Source organism: Aythya marila (genome assembly GCF_965140915.1).
Source record: "Aythya marila genome assembly, chromosome: 2".
NCBI classification, from domain to species: Eukaryota; Metazoa; Chordata; class Aves; order Anseriformes; family Anatidae; genus Aythya; species Aythya marila.
Window position 1 is genome coordinate 44,253,722 of NC_139043.1, and position 25,256 is coordinate 44,278,977.

Consider the following 25,256-nt stretch of genomic DNA (forward strand, 5'->3'; position numbering starts at 1 on the left):
GCTTAAAAAAAAAAAAAAAAAAAAAAAAAGGAAACCTCTACTTTATGAAGAGAGGGTCAAACTTCCGTGGCCCCAATAATTCTGTTGTATGATTTCCCTTTTGTGAAAACCTATCAATTCCAGCTTCATTTCATTATGTGTGAAGATTTTGATTCCGCTACCAAAAATATCACTGCTGCATATAGATGTTTTTAATTTCAAGGGTCAGGTGTAAGATTAAACTTTCAGTAGTAGTTTGGGATTGCAGTAGAATATCAAATGCATTGTAAGGTTTGGAATTGTAAGTAGAATATCATATGCATCAGTTATACGGATGAGTATATGTGCATCAACATAGGGTGTTTTTATAGTTAGGAAATAAGTTGGTTTTGTTTCTTTCTTTTCTTTTTCTTTTTTGAAATCCTTGAAATACAAAACTTCATAGAAATTGGACTGTAAAGTGGATGTGTCCTACAAGGCAGTTATTTTGATGTGTGAAGGCTGAGAAGGTATAGTTTGAAGCGAGAATTAAGCATTTCCCATCACCTAATCTCCTGAGTGCTGGCCAGGAGGGCCTGGACAGGTGACTTGTATTCAAATTGGTCAGTATTTCTCTTCATTTTAAAATAAAGTTAAAAATAAAAACATGAAATGGAAGTGTTGCTAACAAAATAAGTAAATAAAATATTGTTTTGATCCACTGATCCACAGAACACAGAAATTCTGTAAAAGGATACAAGTAAAAGTAAAGCAGCTAATGCGGTACAGATTCATTGATTTCAGAAGTTTCTGAGAGCAACTAAGATCCCTGTGTTACGGCACAATGACAGTTCTTGGTTTTCCCATCAGTTGTTCGGTTACGGAGTTGTTGGGAATCTTTATTTTGGATGCTTAGAGCCTCATCTGTAGCTAGTAAATTTTTGACAAGAGGACCTTCAGATGTTGAAATCTGTTTTTCACCTTTCATGTTCTGTAGAAACTATTTGACTCACGAATATCTCTATTGTACTAGTTATAGCATTATTTACAGGGAATTGCAGCTGAACCATTAATTCAGCTTCAGACTAATCAAAAGAACCGGAACCTTATGAGAATCAGAGCTTTTCCTTTTTCTGATTTTTTTTTCCTCTTTGTAATTTCTAGATTTTGGAGGGATGGCTCTTGAGGTACAGTTGAAACATGTCTGGGGCATTAACTTTTGTTTGGCTTTTCTAACCTGTAGTTTTGTAAAATTGATCTAATGATGATGTAGTGTCTGTCAAATGGAGATTAGTCTTCAGCACATGCTGGGGTGGAGTGTTGACAGTTTAACTAGCCTGAGAGGAGCAGTGATTTATTCGTATGCTTCCAGAGATGGGAAGAAGACTTCACAAGAGGGACAGGAGGCAAATCTGGTAGTAGTATAGCAAATTAACATTTAGCAATGTTCATTTACTATAGTAGGCAACCTTAGGAGTCCAGGACTCTCATCTTTCTTGTTTGTTGTGTTCTTGGAAAATGTCTGCCCCATGTCTGCTCACTGCCTGAGTTTCTTGAACTGAAAGGTAGAGTTAATGGTTGTTAAATGTACAAAGCAATAACATGCACATGCGGATGTGATACAGCATGTATGTATGTTGTCAACTTCAGCATGATTTCTCACCCACTCTTGAGAAGGTTTTAAGACAAGGCTCTGGTCCCTGCAAAATTCAGGTGAGCTCATTCATTTTATCCGAAATGACCAAGGACTAATTTGTTTTCAGTAGGATGTCACCTTAGATTTTCCTTGAGCACAGTACTGTTGTTTTTTTTTCCCCATCCATCAAGGACAAAGTCATGGAGTTAGAAGTGGCTTCTTGCCATGTTACCTGGTTCTGACTTCTGTAATATTTTTTAAGTGTTTGCTTTTGTGTGTGAGATAAATCAGACCATAAATATATGCAATTGTTTAAATAAGTAAAATGAAAATAAAAATAAAAATCCTCTCCTCAGTTTTTCTGGAAGAGGGTGAAAATATCTTTGCTGCATTCCCCCTAGATTGGCAGAATCTAGGGAGGAAGAAGTCCTTTAGCCCAAAAGAAGTCTTAAACAGGAGGAATGACTCAAGATTAAAATGAGCAGTAGACAAAATGCTTGGTTCTGTAATACACAGTTAAATAACTGGAGCAACATACACTCCTCCCTCCACCCCCCATTTGTTTGAAAGGGGTGGAGGGAAGGGATAGACAGTCCATGTGTTAGTGCTGTGGTATCCAGGTTACAATACGTTATTTTTAGCTGGGTTCAGAAGTTGCTTCCCCGTCCTAATATGCTTTCTTTTGTTAAGATTTGTCGCTGCTGATGGTACGTACGTGTTTAGCTGTATCGTTAAAGGAAATGTACCGCATAAACAAGCAGCTCAAAGGTTTTGTTATCCTTAAACATTTGCTGGGGCTGAACAACTACCTTGGAATTAATTCTAATAAGTTGTGTTTAAGTAATAAATTAACGCTTGAAAAATTTTGCAAGTGAGAGCTTAACTTACATTTAGTGAAGAAGTAAAAGCCTAGAGCAATATATTTCTGCATATTGTGCATGTATGAATTTCGAAAGCTCTAACTAGACTGTGTCCAGCAGAGAGAGTAGGCTTCTATCAAATTTTGCATGTAACTCCTGCCTGGAAAAACTGGCCATCGTCAGTTTGTTTCTTGTTGACTACATTTTTACTGTCAATATTCTTATTTGATAGATTTAATCGCACATCATATATTCAACATTTTCTTAAGTTCAACAACTAAGGAAACTTCTGAAGATGTTAAAGCAAGCAATCTTGAAAATTTCAGGATCATCAGTAAATTTTAAAGTAAAAATAATAAAATATATATATATCTTAAAAAAAAAAACAAACAACACAACAGCTTCATTAAAACACTTTTAAAAACCTTGATAAGCAACACAACAAATACAACATAATGCTGTACATTGCTATAGTTCTGGTAAACCAGAAGATCCATGTGTGTTAAATCTGGATAGATGCAAACTGAATTTATATACACTTGAGTAGCTTATTTATTTTATTAGACTTGAGTGCTGTTTGTTCAGTATCAGGCAGTTAAGGTGGATAAAATATTTTTGATCATAGTTTACATGTTAGAGGCTTCATGTGTACCCCATTGTGACTTAAGACTGGAAAAAAGCTTTCATTTGCAGTATGGGAGCCTTCTAACTGGATCCCACAGGAAGGTTGTTATTAGCCATTTGTTTTGCACCATCTTTTATTCTTTCGAAAGAATCACAGTTATCTTTTTGGAATTACATCTCAGTGTGGGGAGAGCCTAGGCTTACGGACTGGTATTTACTGTAGAGATTAGGATAGACAGAAAGGAATTTACTCATTAGAAGAGCGGGATGGTTCACTGAGCTCCTGTCTCATAGGAATCCTATCGCACTTGGGTAAAGCTGCGGTTTGATTCATGTGAGGCGTGGTAAATAGCGTTATAGTTCCAGATTTTATCATTGCCTGATGATGTGCTCATACTCCTCTGAGACCTACTCGTGTGCAGACGAACTTAATATGCAGCCATAGCAAAGTGTTAAGATTTTCACGTGGCTTTGCACTTTTTAAGGGGAAATCCATTCTGTGTCCTCAAAGCTTGCATTGAAGTCAGGTGGAGTTACTTGTATAAGTCATCAGTGGTCCATGCATGCAAGGCTGTGGTTGCATTTGATTTTCTTATGGTAAAGATAGATTTTAAAAATCTGTGTTGGGGACTGTGCACGTCTGAGAAGGTGCATGGCAGAGAAGATGAGATGAGTACTTAAAAGGTTTATCTTGTATTTTTCTCTGTGCCTGTAGTTGAAAATTTATATATTTTTATTAGTTTTAGTATTTTCATCATACTGAAAAAGGCATACTGAAGTTTTAAAGTAACTTAACTAGAATTCAAATCTTCAAATATTTATTAAAATAAAAGTTGCAATTTTTTTCCCCTCTGATAATTCAGTGAAGAACTGTAGATATTTTTCTTTCCTTTGAACTTTCCTGGGCCATGAAATCTCTGTCTTTTCCTTGTTTAAAAATTCTCTCCAGCTACAAATTTTATATTGTTTAAGGTATAAATAACTTCTCAGCATCATATGAACTAGCTAGGAGCTCCATTTACAGAAGCAAATAATCTGTAATGTTTCCAAAATTTATGGAAACAGTTGAGCAGGCCAAGCCTAGAAGAAGTCTTAGCTTTGACTTTAAGACCCTTCTTTTCTTTCTTCATCAAAGCATTTGTCCATTTAAGTACCTTACTGCCACTACTCAAAAAGGGATTTCCACTCAGTATTGATCTTTAATATAGACAATACTTGTAGCTGTCATTATTAATTCTGTTGTCCTATATTCATTTTCATATTTTTAGGTATTTCTGTTTGAGCTCAAATCCAGCATTCTCCTAACAGGACCTAACAGGTCCTTCTGTAATTTTCCAGTGTTCATGACCTTGGTGCTCATATCAGAAACTGGGCTATGAGGAAGAGTGTGTCTGGCTGAAACACATGCTTCTGAAACTATTTGTGTGAGAAAATAATGAAACATGTAAATGAAAGCCAATTAAAACTATTTTCCTGTGTAGTGAATGCTGTCTTTAATTATTGATATGGAAATTAATGTACTTCTAAATTAATTCAAATTGTTGCACTCGGCAAACAATAAGATGGCAATGTAGAAAGAATTTCATTTTACAGCTGGATGTGTGTTCAGATTTTTATTTGCATAGAGTCTCTTGGAACACCTTTTTTTTTTTTTTTTTTTTTTTTTTTTTAGTGGGATCTGCAGTATTAGGTAAGACAATAAGCATGACAGGAATAATTTAGTATTTCTGAAGTTATTGGTAAAACCTCAGGAGAACTCCTGGCCTCATTTAAAAGAGTGCAGTGGTATTGGCTTATTGACCTGAAGCACTTGAAATAACTGTCTTAAGCATCTCGTGCAGAGGCTGGATTCTCCAGCTGAACTATCTGGGCACTGGAGTAATAATGTTATGGCTAATAATATACAAATGTTAAAAAAAAAAAAAAAAAAAAAAAAAAAAGGAAAAAAAACCCTCAGTCTCAAGAAATAGAAGAGTCCTAGAACTAAGGAATGTGACTAACACTGGCCTAATTGTACATCTGGGTTCTTGAAAAGGTGAGAGTTATCATGAAATGGGAAACTTTAGAGTTCAATGTTTTAATCTAGGCTGCTCTTCTGGTTTGCTGCACAGCGTTGAGGAAATCGATTAACCTCAATTCTTTTAGCAATAGAGTGGGGAGAAAAACATAGCTCTTCTATAATGGATGATGTGAATAGTTTATTTTATGATGCTAAGTGATGATACAATGCTAATTGCTCTTCCAGTTTGAGATGGCGTACAATCTAGTAGATAATGAAGAAATTGGGATTTGAGATTACTGAAGCCTAATGAAGTTTAAAATGTTCATGTTTGACTTGTTGATGGAAAATACTACAATGAAAATATCTGAACATATTCTCAGTAGTTTCAGAATACCGCTTTAACCCCAAATTTCTTTCTCCATTGTGTAAAAATAGAAATAATTTATCATTTTATGAGCATTGGTCCTGCAAAGGTGAGCTTTTGTGTGTTTGCTCTCATGTAGTTTAAGGAGTGAGTTTTCTTGGCCATGTAACTGAGAGAACTATTCAATCAGGAAAACCAGGCTGGAAGAGTTTGTTGGTGTGGGGCTCACACTAGGGTGATGCAACTTCCTTTTTCAGCAAGCAAAGGCACGTATTTCTTCAGCAATAAAGTAGCCTGCATAGCTGGGTAGTGGTGAGGGAGATCCAGCAAGCCAAATGGTCTGTACATGTTGGGGAAGTGAATGAAGTCAGTAATTTTCCTGTATACAAACAAGGAATAACTTCAACCCAGATGCTTGGAAACAGTGCTTCATTCCTGAGTTCTCATTTGAGGTGCACATACAAATGTTTGCGCTGTACCAGAAGGTGAGCTAGGATCTTGGTTTATAAAGCCACGACCAACATTTCCACAAACAACACACGAATTCATTTAAAGACCTAGACTTCACAGTTAACCACTGGTGTCCAATTAGCATCACTCAGAAAATGTCAGGAGTGGAAAGGCAGAACTGTGTGACACTTAGCCAAATGGAACCACAAGGTTACTGAGGCTACAGTGTTTCTGAATAATCTGTATGGCCTTTTGTTGCTCTTAACTATACTTTCATTCCTAAGAGAGGTTTACTACCTGCCATGGGATACCATCCTATATCTTACGACCTCACACTGTATTCAGAATCAAATAGCTCTTCTCTGGAGTTTTTAGTGCATGCTGTTGGGCTGCCTCCATTCAGTGTCTGATATCTTACATTTTTTTTCCCTCTGTCATCTGGAGACTTCTCCAACTGTAAAGGATGCAATTAGCATTTTAATGGAGAAAAAAAAACACAAAAACAACATGCTGTTTATTTTAGCGACTTTTTGTCTTCAGATTTAAAGTAGACTTTTTTCTTAGCAAATTTAGTTGTATGGAGAAGGATGTCTGAGTTAGTGAAAATAGAGAGCTTTGTGTGATGTTATTTTATTTTTTCCTTGGCAGAAGGTAGAAAACATGAAGGAGTTTGTAATTTTATCCCCTGATAATGCAGTGGTCATTAATCAGAACAGAATAATTTCAGAATGACTGAGCACATCAGAACATGTATGAAAATCTTTCCTAAGACATTCTCCAGTCCTATAGTCTCAACATCCTTCATCTGTACGAAAGTAGTTCATAAAGCTTCTTGTCTTCCTGTCTTAAATCTGCTCTCACAGAGGTGCAAACAACATCACTTAATGGCTCAGCTCTGGTCAGCGGTGGGGCCCTTACCTAACATGGGGCAGCTTCTAGATTCTTCTCACAGAAGCCACCCCTATGGCCCCCTGCTACCAAAACCTTGCCACGTAAACCCACTACACCTGCTGACCGTCTGCAATCAGCAAGGGTCATTTGCACCGTGTAAGTAGAGCTAAGTAGAGCGAACAAGGGAGCCTAAGCCTACCCCATCAGGACTGGAAACTGTATTGGGAATCATTCCAGGTAAAAACAGAGCTAATCTTGAAAATGCTGTTGCTCTATTTTAAAACCTTGCTTTTATGGTAGAGTATTGCACTGTTGTAAATACTTTTATATACAAGGGATTACTTTTCTTTGTGGGTTAATAATATCACTTCATTTCTAGTGACGGAGTCTAACCAGTCTTACTTTCAGAGAACATATTTAAATGTTGTATGAGAAAATACATATTAGATTTGAAGGAAATGATAGCTGTATTTCCTTTTATTCATTTCTCTTCATTTGAGAGAAGAGTACGTATTCTGAAAAAAACAGATTCACATACGTAATGTTGCAAACATCTTCGGAAAAGTGTATGGTTTTAAATTAATATCTTTTTTAAATGCTCTTGCTGTGCAAATATCAAGAAAGAGAAGAGACACACCACACTTGAGAACAAAATGTGAGCCATCACCCTAGCGTAGCCAAAGCAGTGCTTCCTATTTCTAGAAATTCTTATGGTAAAGTAAGAATTAGAAAGTTTCAAGCATTATATTTGTAGTAATCCTAGATGCTAAGCTGTTAGTACCTGCTGGTTGGAATGGGCTGGGACATACCTGTGTGGGATGCAAATGGGTGGTCTTGTCCATCAAGTAGATGCACAGATGGGTTACAGAGTGGTGCATTATTAACCAAAAATTTGGGAATTACCAGTGTGAATGGCTATACTCTTACTCTAACATCGGTTATGGAGTATAGAGTTGAGGGCTCTAGAGGCATAGCACCATAGGAATGTTGGCCCATAGCAAAAAGTATTACAGTGCATTTTTAAAGGCAACATGTTGAGAACTGGCTGTGCAAGTTCCAGATTGATGAGAGAAGCCCAGTTATTGATCCTATTAAGTATATCCTGTTGCTAAAAGCACACAAAAGACTTGCAGCAGCAAGTCCACCTAGAGATAACACGTCTGACAATGTTCTAAAAGTATGAAGAATTTATATTAAAAATAAAAGTCAGTTATATATATTTAAGCTTTAAAAAAATAAATAAAAGGACAAAAAATTGAATAGGCCATGTGAAGCTAAGACTGCTGGCATGCTGGGGAATAAAAATAAGGGAAAGAGAGATTTGAACTTTTAACCCAACCATGGACAAATGAAATTTGTGTCCCTCTAAAAGCAAAACATTTTCATAAAGGTTACCAGTCCTAACAACCAAGCAAGTCCTTAATGAGATCAAGGAGTCAAACCTCATAACCGGGTAACAAAGTACCTCTGGTCAAGGTCACTGTATTGTGTTTGTATTGTAAAACTAACCTCCGTTGTATGTCACAGTGGAAAAAAAAAAAAAATAAAGAGACCTTACTGTAATTATATTATCTCCTTTTAGAAATCTGATTTTAGATTTTTCAAGCATGTTTGTATTCACTTCAGGTGACCAAAATTACAACAAAAAAAATCTCAGTTTAAATGGTTTCAAAGTCTTAGTGGTCATCTTTGAAGAATAATGATGGTAAAGACTGACATATATCTTCAGAAGAATCTGGAGTGCTTCTGGCCCCCAAATGTTTTTGTTTTAAACCATGTTACTTAATGCCTTCTTGTGTGTGTGAGAAGTCAGGTAAAAATCAGTAAATGTAGGATGGAGAAATGCAAAGTTACTTAGATCAATTGAAAACATCCCCCCCCTCCAAGACAACAGGAGAAAACCTGCAAACTTCTAAAACCCTGACTCAAGATAAAATACGGTGATATACATGTGTAATGTGTGTAGTGATACAATATGTGAAATATATGAAAAAGTCAGGTAATAATAATAAAAACCAAAATGCATTAACATTTAAAAACAGAAGCAGTACAGAGTTTGACACCTCTGTAGTTTACATTTGGCATCCCTGCATTTCTGAGGAGGCTCTGGATGCTTTTCAGGTTTGAGGTGACAGGATAATATGCTTGTTCCCACTGAAAGTGAGCAAAATAGTATAACTTCACCCTGTGTCTGCTGACTAATAAAAACATTGTTTCTGGCTTGAGAGCTAGGTATCTGTGATGCTAAAATGACTCATCATAGAAATTGATTTTAAATTGCTATTTATGGTGAAGACATCTTGTCTAACCTGTTCAGTACTATCAAAGAATGGTAATGTTCTTCTGGGTTGAAGGAAAAATATACTTTTTTTTTTTTTTTTTTTAAATAATACTTGTATGTCATGCTGGAAGGTCATACTTTTGAATATTGTTGAACTGAGAATTTCTATTCCTGCTTATGTTTGATGCATGCTGATACTTCTCCCAGTAAACCGATGAGATGAGATGTAAGGAAAGAAGTGCCAAGTAGCAAAACTGATTTATGAGCCTGTTATCTGACAGGTGTTTAACCTTTTAGGATTTTGTGTGGCAATTTACTATGTTAGAAGATAATTCTTTAATCATTATATCACAGAAAAGCCGTACAACCTCAAGTACTGCCAGATCCCTCAGACATCCCAGGACAAGATCTTTTATTGTATTTTTTTAAACCTTCTGGAATATATGGGAAATATTTCTTTTACACAAAAGAATGTGTAAAGAACAATTGATCAAGGAGATATGTGTATTCATAAAAGTTCAGGTGAGAGGTTTTAGGGATTTTTTCTCAAATAACAGCTCTGAAAAAAAAAGACAATTTTGTTCATGTTTTGGCTGTTTGCTGTGCTATTAGTTTGTTTCTAGCAAAGATTCCTGTGACTGAGGGAGTCTGTTTAGGTAAAAGATTTGAATCAAAGGGCTATGATCTTCACTTCTCTAAACATTTAGACTTTTTTTAAGATAGGAATTGCATGACTTTATCAGGAGCATCTATTTTTAGAGGTGCTGACCAGCAGCTTGCCCCAGGAGTCACCTTGTCACCTCAGGAGGCAGCAGGCCTTGGGGCTGCTAAACTGGCCTGCGTTGCAGGTTGGGGCCAGCAGAGCTGCTGGAGCAGTGGGGAGCATCACAGCCAGTTCCCCGGCACTCTCTGTTCCCAACAACAGCCTCACTGCGTGCATCAGGCTTGCTCAGTCCTGTACATTTGCTCGCTTTCATCTTTCTCCGTATGCTCCTCTCATTTTTCCAGAAGCACTCACCTTAACCAAACTCAGCACAAAAACGAACGGTGTTTTTGCTGCATCTAGAAGCGGACAGAAAGCCACTGTAAAATGCGTCTGGCATTTCCTTAACTCAAAGAAGAAAGAGGATGCCTTTTCAGTCTGGTTATAAGGAAAATGAGTAAACATGAGTGGGCCCCATATTCAGGAAATAAATATTTGCTTTTCATCATTCCATCTGCCCAGACCGAGGCCTGGTTCAGAACTGGAGGTCTGTAGGATGTGTGCTTCCATTGTGCCATCTTCCTGGCTTACAGCAGGGCCAAATCACCGAGACTAGGTTACTTCTGTCATAAAATCCTAGAATCATTTAGGTTGGAAAAAACCTCTAGGATCATCCGGTCCAACCTTTAACCATAGCCATGTCCACCATTAAACTATGTCTCTAAGCTCTACATCTACACTTCTTCACAGGTTTCTCTAATTTCCTGAATGACTTTTGAAAGTGAGACAAACAGCTGCTTTCAGTACCATGTTACCCAATACAGGTACAGATGGTTTCTTCCTTCAGTCCCTGGGCCCCTAAGATTGTGCAACATCACTGATCAGCTCTGTTAATATTTGTCTCTGAAAAGTCTCAGCTTTCTACCTTTCTCTGCTTGCACATTATGTTGTAGTAACTCAAGGACTTGTTCAAGTTTTAGCACTGGTCCAAGATCTTGTCTGGCATCTCAGCATTGCCTATTTGACATGCTTGAGGCTTCTTTTGGAGCCACGTTCAGGATTCCTACTTAATTCATTTCAAATTGAACATGGCCTCCTCAGCTGAGTTCATTTCAGCCAGAGGATGAGTCAGCTTCAAGTTTTTAGCACATAGGAATAATCAGCTGTGATGTTTCATAGCAACAAAGTGATGCTGAGCCCTTGCTGTAAGTTGACTCCCCAATGGCCTCACAATTCTAATTGAAGCTGTGAGTACTGCTGTTTTCTTTTTCTTTCAGCCTCCCGAGCTGTAGGGAGGTGAGAAGTTGTGCTCGCTGCATGTTGTCATAGCTGTTACACCAATGAGATTAAACTTTGTTGGTTTTCTTCTCGTACATCAGAAATCAGAACTGAGATCAGAGCCTCTTGAGAGCCTCTTCCTGATTCAGATGTGATGGTTTTGGAGATGTCATAGATGCCCACTGAATTTGTCAAGGAGTAATTGCTGGATTATCCCGATAGAAGTTGTCTGCTTTTGAATAACAATACTACATGGATGCAGCTGTATGTGTCCGTCCCACTGTACAGGAGATTATTGCTTTCTAGCCCGTACGTGCAGTTTTGCATTTTGACTTCTCAGCTGATGGAATGACTCGATACCCAATAGCAGTACTTACTGCTGGTGAACACAGCTAGCTTTTCTTCTCTTCCACTCTCTGTTTCCTCCTATTTCTCTTCTGGAGTCTACATCATAATATGAGCTTCATGTTCCTTAAGAATTTAAGCAGTTCTGGAAGCATTTCATAGCCTGCTTTTATGGGAGTATATGAAGGCCTACAGCTGTGAGATAGGTGACCACTGGAAAAGCTTGATTGCAAGAGTATGACCTACAAAAGGGATCTGCTTTAGCAGCAATGATTCATCTCAAAGCAGATTTGGCTCATAGCTAAAGGTTCTCTCTTCATGAGCTTGAACAAACCAGGTATGTTTCCAAAAGTTCAAGCTGGTCAGCAGCTAAGGTTAAACTCAGGGCTGTGCTCTGCTGCACAGATCTGCTATGGCCATGGAAGTTGACTTGAGAGCTGCATGGCTGCCTTCCAGCAGCTTTGATAAAGGACTCTTTTATAGCTAGGGCAGGTACTGGTGGTCCAAAAGAAAGAAAATCTTGTGTAATTTTGTGAACACCCATTCATGGAACAGACAGATAAAGAGGGCTTGAGGACATAAAGGTTTGTTTTGTGCTTTTTTTTTTTTTTTTTAAAGATACGTTTTTTATGCAAGCTTTTCAGGAGTTGGCAGCATATCCAAACACCTGCTGCAATGTTTAATTAAAACACTTCAGCTGAATGGAAAGCTTCTCTTCTGACCTTTATTGAAAAGCAAAAGGATTATTTAACTGCATTGTTCTAAAAAGGAAAAAAAAAAAAAAAAAAAAAAAGACACACCAGAAACACAAAACCCCCAAACCTCTATTTTTTTTTATGGGAAAAATGCAAGTGATGAATTTCCAATATGAAAATTGTTAATTTAATTTTTCCCTACAGAATACCATTGTTTCAGATTAGCTAGTTTTATTGTACACATTTCAATTAATTTGATTTCATTAAAGTTGCACAGGAATAGAGAGTGTAATTAATCTGCAGCTTACTTTGTGATATATCACAATCCATTATTTTTATCTCATGACTCATGGCTATGACATTTTGTACATTATTTAGCATTGCATGATTCACCTTTTGGTCCAGATGAAAAAATGTGCTGTGTCCTGCTAAATTTACCTAGAGCTTCAAACAGAAGTAGAGTAAAATATGCCACTTAAAATAGGACGGAAACATAGAAGAAAGCTGTGAATTACATTTAAATTATTAGTCTCCCAGTGAAAATTTGTTTGCAGTGTGGTTAAATACCCTGCTTTGCTTTAAATGTGTTTATTCAGATAAAATTCTTATCTTGGTGTTGTGAGGTGAACAGATTTTTTTCAGGAGGAAGAATTTTCTTGTGAATCAGCTTTGAAAGCATCATAAGACAGTTGTATGGAAAGCCAGGTACTTGTGGGAGAAATAAGGAAATGTCTGTAAATAAGAAGAGATTCATTTAATCGGGTAACTTACTATTCACAGTTAAAGGTAAAAACTTGAATGCACAACATCTCTGAAAAACAGCTGGCTGAGATAACTCTTCTTTTTTTGTGCTACATACTCTCAAGGCAATTAACAATAGCATCAACTTGAATGTTTAAAATCATTTAAATTCCAATGTAGATGCAACAGCAACTTTTCCTAGCATAAATTGAAGAAAAATGTCCAATTGAAAAGTCTGTTAATTAACTCACAATATCCAGAACCAGCCTGCTTTTTTGGGAAAGCCATCTGTAAGGTTCATTAAATACTGGATTTACTTTCATATGTGTACAGTTTGATAACTTTGAGCTTGTCCAAAACTCAGCTGGGAGATACCTGTCCACTTTGGCTTGGACTAAGGCAAAAGAGGCTTGAGGCAGGGCAAAAGAGTTTTCAAGGACCCTGGTGCCTACAACAGGTGACAATTTCTGTTTAGCACTGAATTGACTTACACTAGTTTTAAACCATTGGCAAAAGTAATGCTTTTTACCTCCTTATTGATGCCAGGTCATCCGCTTGTGCAATGGATAATGAATTTGAGTCCTGACAAACAGAAATCCTTGGAATTCTGACCATAACTTGCATCTTTTTCTTTTTCTTTTTTTTTCTTTTTTTTTTTTTTTTTTGGTGGAGAAAAATGTATGGCATAGAGGTAGAAAGAAGTATAAGTTTTGTAGATTAATAGAAAATAGCAAACTTTTTTTTTCTTCTTCCTTAGTGTGGAACATTAGGGCATTTTGACAATAAACTATACCTGTCAGAGTGGGAGCCTATATGTAATGCTAGCAATCAGCTAAGAGGCACTTCATAAGGCTTGGTATTAGTCATACTGTCAATTTCAATTCCATGGGCATCCTTCTTTCCACTTTTCGCTTAGAATTTATTTCAGAGCACGATCAAAGCTCTGCTGTTCATTACATTCAGCATTAGCTAATTTGGCTTTTGGCAACTCTTATCCCAGTTCCTATTAAACACTATCCATAAATTGAGATAAGGGTTGTGCCAAAACATTTCAGGATTATCAAATGGTAGCACAGAGATGGGTGCATTATCATGCTGCTTTAAAGACTGTTGGGTTACTGTAAAATTAACCATTAGCAAATATTTAAAAGCTCCGAGACAAATTTACACCTACAGCATTTTTTCATGTCTTTGGAATTGATTCAGGATGAAACAAATGAGAGAAAAATCATGTCTTAGAACATTTCTGAAAGGCTCATTTGTGTACTTTGTATTTTTATAGAGAGCTTGTAGGAAATAGTCTTGTAAGCGTGCTGTATCATACTTTGCATCACAGAATGTGCTGTGTTTATGAAACAAGATTATTAGCGTTTGAGCTTATGTACCTGTAAGTGTTTTTCCCATGTCGCAGTCAGTTAGAAGCCTTTGTATAAGGGTGATATCACAAGATCTTTTCTTTACAATCTTTTAGTATTTTAGTTCAGCAGGTGTTTCCAGAACCTGCTTAATGTTTAATTTCTAGTGGTAGATCCAAAAATGGCAATGTACAAGGCTTACGTATATAAAAATTCCCATTTTTTAGCCTTTACTCTTTTTTTTCATGCTTCAGGGTCTTGGGGGGGAAAACCAACCAACCAAAAAAAAAGTCTTCTGAAAGTAGGCTAAACATTTTCAGTGTAAAAGATCTATAAAAAGACTGATCAGGTATGTAAAAACTGAGAATTAAGGAACTAGTGGCTTTATTGCGGCGTCAAATAAGTCAGGGAGAAAATTCCTACAGATTTCAGTGGCAGCGGAAAGGGCCAGATCTGCCTCCTCTTAAATGTCACTGCTGGAGAAAACTGTGGAGGATTGTTATGCGTCTAAATCTTAAACCGACCAATACAACTGGCTACCACTTCAGTTCATTAGTTAGACCAAATATGATGTAGAGCAGCTGTGGTTGAAAAGCTGGTAAGAAATAGTCTATAAATAAACAGGAAATTTTGTTTTTAAAAAAGACTGAATTGGTAGAAAATATAATGGTGCCATAAGAGGGGAAAAAAACTACCATGACTATCCAACTGATCAGATTGCGTGTACTTTTCAGCTTCACTTAGCATGTGCCTTGGTGGAATATACTTAACAGGTTGCCGCTGATTTATGTTGGAAGTTGTGTCTGGCTTAAATTCTTCCTCAGGCTTTCAGAGAGCAGGACCAAGTTCCAGCAGGCATACTGGGTTGCTTTGTTTGCTTTCCAACTGGGCTCTCTTTTTAGAAAACAGGAACTCCAAAAATACCCAAGGGCAGAAGGGACCGTCCCTTGCTCACCAGCTCCCTCACCAAGGGATGACGCTTGAAATTTTTTTTTCGTTTTTCTTCCTTTTTTTTTCCTGCTTTGTTTCACTTTTTGCTTTTGCTGTTACTTCCTGGAAACATGAATAGAGAAGGTTCCTTACAGATTATTTTTGAAATCTTTTATGTGGTCTTATCTGCTCAAGTCCCTGGCTGAGGAGCGCTGGTCTGGAATTGGCTTATTTTCAGTAATGAGAGCTATGCAAAGCGATTGTAGTGTTTAGAATAAATTTGCTTCTTCTGAAAGAAACCAAATCAATAGTCTGGAGGCATAAGGCCAAGACTTGACTGGAAAAGGGTTGTGTATCAGTGCTGCTAGAGACCAGTGCTGCTGGTGTGTGTTTAACAGGAACAAAACAAAGCCTGGCTCCCGTGTTGTGTAGCTTAATACTTTTTACGTGATTGAAATATGCCTCAAAACTGCATATTATGCCTGGTGCCTTTTTCAGTGTAGATTTCTACTTGTGATGCTTTATAGTGGATTGGTAATAAAGTACAGAGGAGGATTTCTGCACTAATTAAAGCAGTTGGAGAAATGTAAATGTGCGGACACAGTGCAAGCCAGCATTCATCTCTTAAGACAGGTGGATTTAGTACATGTCGCATGGTACCAGCTCCAGAAAAATGAAATACATGTCGTGATTCAGCTGTTGAATATTAACACCCAGATTCAGCAAATGACTGTATTATTTATTAATCTTCCAATTTTAAGCACGTGCTTAAATGTGTTTTTCTGAACATAAATGTATTTACAGATATGCTTAAAACTAAACATAAGCTTAAATACTCTGTTGAGCAGGACTCAATTTCAGAAATCTGCTGGTACAGATGATAGAAGATGTCTGATCTGGTCTTACCTTTCTAATGGTCTGTCATAAATGTTGCCACCAAACTCTCCCTGCAGGTTGCTTGTTTCAGTTTGGAGTTTATGCATTTTATACAAATGCTTAGTCCTGTTTAAGAAAAGAGAAAATGCATATTTTTTTAAAAAAATATATAAAGATAGATTACTGTTGTGCTGAAAAGATGCACTGCTTCTGTGCTTTGAAGTGACAGCAAGCAGGCTGACAAAAGGCTTACTCTGATCTCCAGAATGTGCTTTCTGATGCTCCTAGGAGAAAACTGCCCAAACATGGTGAAGATCTAAGCTGAAAATCATTGTTTTTCATCGTTGTCTGAAATATCATTTTTTTATGTGCTATGTAGAGACTTACAGGAGCTCATCAGGTGTAAGTGCATGAAAATTTCACCTGTGCTGAGCATATTCCAGGTGAGAGCAGAGATGGATGTCACCGTGTTAGTGCTAGAGTGGCAAAAGGCATTAAGTCTGAGGCAGGATGATTGCACTTTGTTCTTGGTGTTTCCCTTGAGTTTTGGCAGCAAGGCGGAGAAAGCTTACTGTCATGGAAATGCAGGAGAGATGGGTTTGCTGGTTTGGAGATAAAAGGGATAGATGCAACATGCGGATTGTGACAGGCATTTAGATTGTAAATGTGTCCATGTGTATGTCTATGGGAGCAGAAGACAGTCTGAAAACTGAATGGGAGAGGTAAAGAAACCTTGAAATAGGACAAACATGAAATAATGACTTCCTTTTGTGTCATCCAAACCTCCCAGGAATTTGAACGTTTCTGTGGGTAAAATGAAATTTTGAAGGGAATTATCAGAGGGTTTTTTTTCCCCACTAAGATTCTGTGTAAAATTTATTAAAGTTCCATAATAATATGGGATGTGAGGTTTTAAAGCGGGATTTATCAGAGTAGCAGAAGAAAGGCCTTTCTTAAAGTCCCTCAGCTGCAATAATTCTATTCCACCAGTGGGACTCTAATAAAGCTAGCTCGGACTAAAAGTGGGAAGGAAAGTTTGCTCATGCTTTCTTTTTATGTATATTGCAGAAATATTTTCTCATAAATTTGTTTTATTGCTGTCTATTAAAGACAATTTAATTTAATAGGACTTCCTGAGCTCCGTGGAAATTTTTCTTTGCCTGTATTGCTCCCTTGACAGAATGATTTTTCACTTCCCTTCCTCATTTTTCCTGCTCTCAGAAGGATACAAGACTTTCAAAGCTAAACACTGTTGCCATAGAAAGAGGTAAATTTATTCTTTGGTCTCTTCCTAGTCTTTGATCTTGGCTTAGTTTAGTGTCAGCATACTGTGAACCAGAGTCCTAGCAAAAAATCTAATCATTTCCATGCATTCTGCTCTGACAATAGCACGGTCCTGCAGTGATACTCTCCTTCACGTTTGCAAAGGCTTTTTGTATAGAATCATTCAGGTTGGAAAAGACCTCGAAGATCATCTAGTCCAACCTTTAACCCAGTACTGAAGTCCACCACTAAACCATGCTATAAAGTTCTACGTTGTTTCTTGAAGACCTCCAGGGATGGTGACTCCACCACCTTCCAGGGCAGCCTGTTCCAATGCCACACAACCCTTGCAGTGAAGAAATTTCTCCTAACATCCAATCTCAACCTCTCCTGGCACAGCTTGAGGCCATTTCCTCTTGTCTTATCACTTGGCTCCTGGGAGAAGAGCCCAATCCCCACCTGGCTACAACCTCTTTTAAGATAATTGTAAAGTACAATGAGGTCTCCCCTGAGCCTTCTCTGCTCCAGGCTAAACAACCCCAGCTCCCTCAGCAGCTCTTCATAAGACTTGTTTTCTAGATCCTTCACCAGCTTCCTTGCCTTTCTTTGGATGTGAAATAGTCACATACCAGTAGAGGACAGAGGCTCAAAGTGATGTACCGTTCTCATATGTTGGCTCTCGTGTAGAGTTGCTTATCTATGTGGAGTTGAGTAACCACAGACCATTGCTTCATATTACATAGTTCTAGACTGGGCTGTGTCCAGATTTCTGATTTTAATTGATTTTTTTGGGGTAAATATTAGGTTGTAAAATAGGCTTTTCTTACAAAATGGTTTTGAAATCCTTCACAGCTGACACTTGGCATGCGCTTTATTGACTAACCAGCAACGAAGCTACTGCTTTTGTTCTTTTTTTCCTTCTTTTTTTTTTTTTCTTCAGTTGAGTAGATTTTGACAGGAGTTGCTGCAGTCAGACCGCTGCAGAAATCAAATTAGCTGTTCAAAATTCCAGGAATTTAACCCTAATTTGCATTTTCCATTTTAGAAGAGACGGGCTTGGGGACGCTGCTCCAAAACACAGCTGCTGCTTCTCCTCCTGTCAGTAGCTGCACAGAATAGAAAAGTTCCTCCAGCTCTCCGAGCACCTGGCACGAGAGCACAGAGAGTTTGATAGCACCGAGTTTACCAAGGGGGGGACTTGTTGCTGTTTTTCTCTGTGCCCACTTGGCAGATTGAAAAACTGGAGGGGACTTTGCTGCTGGCATCAGGGAGCTTACAGCTTGTGTTAATGTTATCCTGGGTTTTGCTCACAGTGAAATACTCCTCTTGAAATTGTTTTGAGGGGCATGTTCTTGGAAACAACGCTGGGTTTTGATGGCTGCAGTTAGAACTAGTGGTTGTTTTTGTAACCTGCTTTAAACAAATGCCCAAACCAGCTCTGAAGAAGTTTTAGTATTGGACAAATACGTTTGCACTAGTTGTGTAACAAATTTGGACAAGCTTAAGTAGTTTCTTCTTGTAATATATTCATACTAGTATTAATGTAACTTTATGCTGTGAAGGAGAAATTTTTGTATATTCTGGCAACTTATACTGTACTTTTAAGACATTTATTTTTTGAAAGCAGATGGTTCCCTTTCCTGGATCTCATATACAGAAATGATACTAAAACAACATTAAGAAATCCGTACAGAATATGAATGATAAAATGAATACAACTACTCATCTCCTTACTTCTTTCCTCAAATTCTCTTGAATAACTGCTTACGTTTCCTTAGCCAAATGGCAGTTCCAAAATAAAATATGAACTGTTAATAAGTTAGATATATTCTCTTTTAAAGAGGTTGTATGAGTCATAGGGCAACCAAAAATAATGACTGTTCCCCATCTGTATTCTGTCCATCTAGCACTCTCTGGCATGAAGACTTTCTGAATGGGAGGCTCTGCCCTCGTGTTATTTGTTTTTTAAGGCTACCAGTTGTGCTAGCATGAAAACAGACTTCTGGCAAACAGTGTCAAAAGCAGTTTTCATTATGTGTGTGTACCAGGTCTGTTGACAAAACAAATGAAAAACCTTTGGAGTACTGCTTACTGGGCTTTGTTCAGGTGATAGGATGATAAAACTCTTCATTTGCTAAAGCAATTAAAACACATTAGTCTCCTAAATCTTCTATTTAAAAAAATACATATTTTTTTTGAGGGTTAGCTGCAGCATTTTTTGTTGGGACACCATTAAGTTGAGTGGGAAAAGAAAACTTTTATATGAGTAGGAGAACATTTTACTGTTATCATGCCTTTTTTTTTTAATAATGCGGTATTGCACATCGCTTTACACAGCAGACGTGTTAATCGCTTCATTAACCTCTTCATCTGTATTCAGGTTCTCATCGATGATGTTTTACTGTCACATTAAGTTTCAGCCTTCCTCTCAGCTCTTCAAATTAGTATTCCTTGCACTATCCGTCTGTTTTCTGGGCCTGCTAACTTTTTTCTGTTATAGATTTTCAAAAATAATTTCATGTCTGGCTCTTCATTAATCTCTTTTTGTTCTCTTACTTTGTTCCTGTTATCTGGTTTGTTACTGGAATTGACTAATTTAGAGTTTCACTACCACTGCTACTGGATCTGTAGTATTTTTGCTATCTTCTTGCTCGCCTAATTCGAGGATCTTGGGGATTTTTGGTGCATCAAGATAATATAATTAAGCAAAATATTTTTCAGAAAAGAAATAATAGTCTTTTTTATGAAAACTTAGGGCAATTTGATAAGTAGCTCAGACATGCAGTCTATGTTTAGGTGTGTCTGAGTACCATCATCATGTCAGTGGAACCTAAGCCACTCTTAAAATTAAGCATATATGTTATATGTTGCCTTATGTTGCTCAGCATTTTCTCAACTAGGGGCAAGCTCCTGATTGCAAAAATGCATCATGCTGTTAGCTCAGCCATTGATAAAACAGGATTTAATCATTCTTGCTTAGTTAATAGTTAAATATAACATACATGAAGAAACAGAACCATTGACTTGTATTCAGTGAGATAAGGGGAATGGTGCACGTTGAAGTGAAATTTAAAGGCTGGTTGGGAAGCACTAGGTTCAACAGAAATTCGTACACATTTTCTCATAAATAATCTTACAATATTTTGTGACAAATGATGACTAATATGGCATCTTAATTTCAGAACATTTCTCCATTTACTGGAAAGTTTCTGTTCATGACTTTGCCAAATACCAAATACTTTGCCAAATACTCAAATACCAATTTGAAGATGGTATTAATTTATTGTGTTTTATTCTAATCTGATCTTTAGGAGTGTTTTTAGATTTTAATAACTCTTTAAATGCAAAAATTCTGGGTTTGTTCAACATTTTTACAAAACGTTTCTATCATTTCTATTATGGCATGCACATGCATATACGTGTTGTTATAAATGTGTATAATTCTGTGTAATTATATGTGGTTTTGGTGTGTTTAAATGTTTATAAATGACTATGTGCTGGGTGCCATAATTCATGTTCTATGCATGAATAAAATGTTTAAAAAGCTGTTTATCTGGAATCAAACACAAATTTAAGTTGAAAAGTAAGAGTACATAGTGAAAATGGGATTTTTATGAAAATAAACTAAACAATATATGTGTATATTCAAATTATGGATGACAGTAAATAGAAAAATATGGAGTAGCTGAGCCTAAATATTGTTATACTATGTTATCTGTGTACTTGTCACAATAAATCATTGTTTTTATATCTATTGCTAACACTTGGAAAAAGTATTATACTATTCTATCCACGCTTCAAACTCTATTGAATAATATTTTTCTTTTTACTTTTTTTTTCCAGCACTTGCTGCTAGCAATAAAGTTTGTCATGGCATTTGTAATTCCCGATAAACCAAGAGACATCCAGATTAAACTGGCCAAGTTGGAATTTGAATCTCTAGAGGCTCTCAAACAACAGGTAAGGGTAACTGACTTGTACAGCAGTGAAAGGTTTTGATGGCCTGAAGGAAAAAATAAATTAGGAATATTCTGCTTTAGTTTTAAAGAATAAATACATAAATCCCCAGATGTTGAAATTCCTTTAATATTGTATAAAACATATCCTTTGTGTGCTCCAGGTGCAGCTGTTAACCTCCTCTGTTCTGTGGTACTTGTGTGTAATTGGCAATTTATTTTTTTTTTTAAACATCTACCATAGCTTCTTGTGACAAAGTGATCTCTCAGTTCTGCACAAACCAAATCTGCAAAGAACATGCTGCCTTTTCTAGTTACACACACCCAAAGCCTCATGTGGTAGCAGAACATTACTATTGAGGTCAGCAATGTCTTCCGTAATCAGCCATAACAAATAAAACCCAAATTGAAATTGAATCTAATGCCTGATAGTTTTGTTTTGCCTTTCTCTAGTATTTTGGTGTGAAGTTACCAGGAGCTAGTCGTGGATCACATGTACTCTTTAGATGATATTAAAAGGAGCAGGGCTACAATTCAATTTTAGATGTTCCTTCTCTGGTTTCATTTTGTAAACAGGCAAAACTAGGTCATCCACAACAACCTTAAGCTCAAGTGAATACAGTCACCTTTGGTTATAGCATACCAACTGGAATATATACGGAGTCTCTTTTAATAAAGAAAATGTGTGTCAGCAGTTAGGACTTTGTCTCCTACCCTTGTATCTGTGCATTCATTGAACTAATGTATGCCTGATCCCAGGTTCTTCAGGGTTTTGTTAATCCAATAGCGAAAAGTTGGTCTCAATTTCAGTAAGAACCAGAAGCCTGCAAGAGCATTGACTCATTTTTAAGTGCCTTGGTAGGTACTTCAAACATGAGTATCTACCATCACGTTTTTACATTTCCTGTAATTGATAACTGTTGTGTATTTCATAGAAATGTGAAGATTTGGGCTTTTCTTCTGTTGCCTGAATTTCAGTACAAAAATCCTGCGTTTTAAAGTAATTTGTGGGCAGTGCAAAAAGCTACTGAACCATTTATTTTGGAAGCACATGTTCAGGTTCTTCCTCTTGTTACTGAGAGTCATCAAGGTAATCTAAAGCGTAAGTCTTTCTTTCAAGGAAAGACCAACAACAAACAAAAAAAAATAGAAAAAGCTGTTTAAAAGAACAGGTATGGGGCAATGTCTGGGGCAAATGTGTTGTGACATGCTAGAGAGAAACTGGCTCACATACTTTTATGTAAGTGTGAATTACAGCCCTCTTTTAATGCTATCCAGATATGCATGCCATGGTGTTAAAAGTGATGTGTACTTTTTCAAAGTGTTAGAATACCACTGTCTTGGGATGTAGCTATTAGAAGAGTATTAACAGTATCAGACAGTAAATCTCTAAGATGCTGAAGTAGATTATTAAGCTCCATATATAACGTGTAGAGAGAAAATCTCTTAATACTTTTGAACAGATGTATTGATTATGTTTGGGATCCTTACGTTTAGGCAGTGCAAGCACTGGTGAAAAATGCCATAATTAAAAACAAAACAAAAAAAACACGACATTTTGTATTGGAATGAATGTCTACCATTTTGAAGTTCTCAAACTTCAGGTAAGGAGGGTTTTTAGGAAGTTCTGAAATGCTTCTTTTGAATATTTCTTTATGTAGTTTGTGTCGAGACTGTTGAAAGGGACTGGACTGTTGAATAGGTTGTAATAACTTGATCTCTTTTGACAATGTGATATACTGAATGTGTGTGCTACATCTGTGGGCTTTGTTTCAGATCTTCCTTTCATTGTCTAGGGCAAGACTTGTTAGACTTTTTTTTTTTTTTTTTTTTTGGGGGGAGGGGAGCAGTAAATAATGGGAGCATACTAACAGATGGTTAAGGAGAATATGGTGAAAGATTATTGGAAAAAGAGCAGGAGCATTGTGATTCACAATCCCTAAAGTTCTGTTTTGCTTTGTTTTTTTGTCACCTGGACGGAAGCCTGGATCTGCTACTGGGGTGATGGGCCCTTTGGTGAGCATCATGACCCCTCATGAGGAAGTAGCTAACTCTAAACTGGGGTGAGGTGCTTAAGACTCTTCTCCCCTTGCTTCATTGCAGTGCTTGTCTCTGTTGCAACTATTTCTTGCAAGTGCAGAAGCATGCCGTGCTGTTTGGTCTAAATCCAATTTTAAGGAAGAGAGACCAAATATTGGTCTGCCTGCAAGCAGCAAGGGAACGCTCAGCTAATTCTCATGTGGTTCAGGAATGACCATGTGTGTAGGTGAATCTCAGTGCTGTTAAAACTAGTGTGACGACGCTGCAGCTTTTCAGGGCAGTGTTCTAGTGACATTAAAAGCTACGTGGATAAGCAGTTTGGTTTCTGGATGCAGCTTGATGAATAGACAAAAGGGTCCAACCTCATGGTTGGAGATGGGTCAGCAATCTATCCTTACAAAAGATCAAGTTCCAGAAACACAAGTAAACCACACATTAAACAGCATAGCTTTTATTTGGTGGGCTAGGTTACAGTAATGCTTTCAGGTACTGTGAGATCTTCCCAATATTACTGTCTGCTGGCAAAGACAAACATTAGAAGGAATACCTCCACTGAAACCGGACCCAGGGAAACCAAATGAGAAACAAATGGATGGAAAGTAATTATTCACACAGTTACATTCTGAGCATGAAATACTGAGAGAACTCTAACAGGTTTTATTATTGTTTTTCAGGAAAAAGAAAGTTTTAAATAGTGGGGAATGGTGTATCTCTTCACAAAGTGCAACTACCTAGACAGAATCAGTATTCTGAAAACAAAAGCTTATTGATATCTAAAAGATTAAAAGGAAAAAGAATTTTAAATGGTTCTTTTGCATTGAAAGTCTGAATTTTCTGAATTAGATAAAGATGCTTTTCCTTACAGCATCTCTTTCACTATCTCATCAGAATAAACATAGCACTGATAGCAACAATAAAGGTAGATATAAATATTAGTAAAAGAGTTCACTTTATCAGAATAACTAGAGAAGAAAAAAAAAAAAAAAACATTGATGAAGCCTGAGCAGAAATGCAGGTGTGGAGGGAGCCAATCTATGAAAAATTCTGTTATCCCTGTGCTCCAGCTTCCTTCCTCAAGGTGTTCTAGCACTCAGTGGCCAGCGTCTTTTAACAGGAATACCTTTTCCTTCTGCTGAGTGAAGTCTTTCAGCACCCCCTCTGAAGAAGTGTGTCCATCTGTTCACCTGTGTCCATCCTGCTGGCACTAATCATGTTAAGTATACACCAAGCTTGAGTCTGCTGGCCCATCTGGCCACTGTCCTGTGGGACTCCTTAGCTTCTTTGACAACACCCTTCTGTAGCTCAGAACAGAAATGCTTCTAACTTAGGGCTCTTCTGCATTGGGCAGCATCTTTGCTGCTGCTTGTACCACTGCAAGCTGTTCTTGCAGAGCTTTACCACTTCTATGTCATATGTCTCCGAATGTGACTGGGGACGTGATGGCCAACATAGCTGCTTGAACCAGCAGTGAGCCTCAGAAATGTCTTTTTATAGTGGGAGGAGGAGGAGATCAAGATCCTTTTTTTTACTACTTAACACAGAACATGAGTTGTTAGTGCTTAACATACTGCTTATTTATCTTGCAAAATGGGAACTCATTCAGTGTTATAATTACTAGAATTAGAGGGCTCAAAAAGGAGGATGTGTAGCTTCAGGACTACCCTCAAAACACTGCTGATACTAAAAGCAGAAGCTTACTCGGTGCTTGCTGGCAATGCTGAGCAAATGCAAGCCTGCAGGCAGTCAGGAGAGACAAAATAGCAGAGATGAAAAGAGTTCATTCAACTAGTCAAAGATGTGCAAGACAGCCAGTCAGAAAGCCTGGTGAAACTTGAGCTCAAACGATGAATTTCAGTTAAAACAGAATGAGATGAAATAAAACACCCACTTCGTTTTAACCTCCCAAAACCTTAAAATTATATTTTTGGGAGAAACATTGCTAATTTTAACAAAGTCTCATTTTTCCAGCAAAAATGTGTGGCTAGTTTACTGGTTTGTATAATCGGAC

The 25,256-nt window shown here is 37.3% G+C and overlaps 1 protein-coding gene across 4 annotated transcripts in view; it reads left to right on the forward strand.

Moving 5' to 3' along the window:
- ANO10 (anoctamin 10) overlaps nucleotides 1-25,256 on the forward strand; it is a 122,733-nt gene that overhangs the window by 59,182 nt on the left and 38,295 nt on the right. For all 4 annotated transcript variants that reach the window (XR_014317002.1, XR_014317003.1, XM_082754410.1 and 1 more), the window contains exon 12: nucleotides 21,096-21,212. Coding sequence is in view for 2 of the 4 variants with exons in the window: in XM_082754410.1 (XP_082610536.1) it covers nucleotides 21,096-21,212 (117 nt within the window). In the remaining 2 variants the exon portion in view is untranslated. The remainder of the gene's footprint in view (nucleotides 1-21,095; nucleotides 21,213-25,256) is intronic.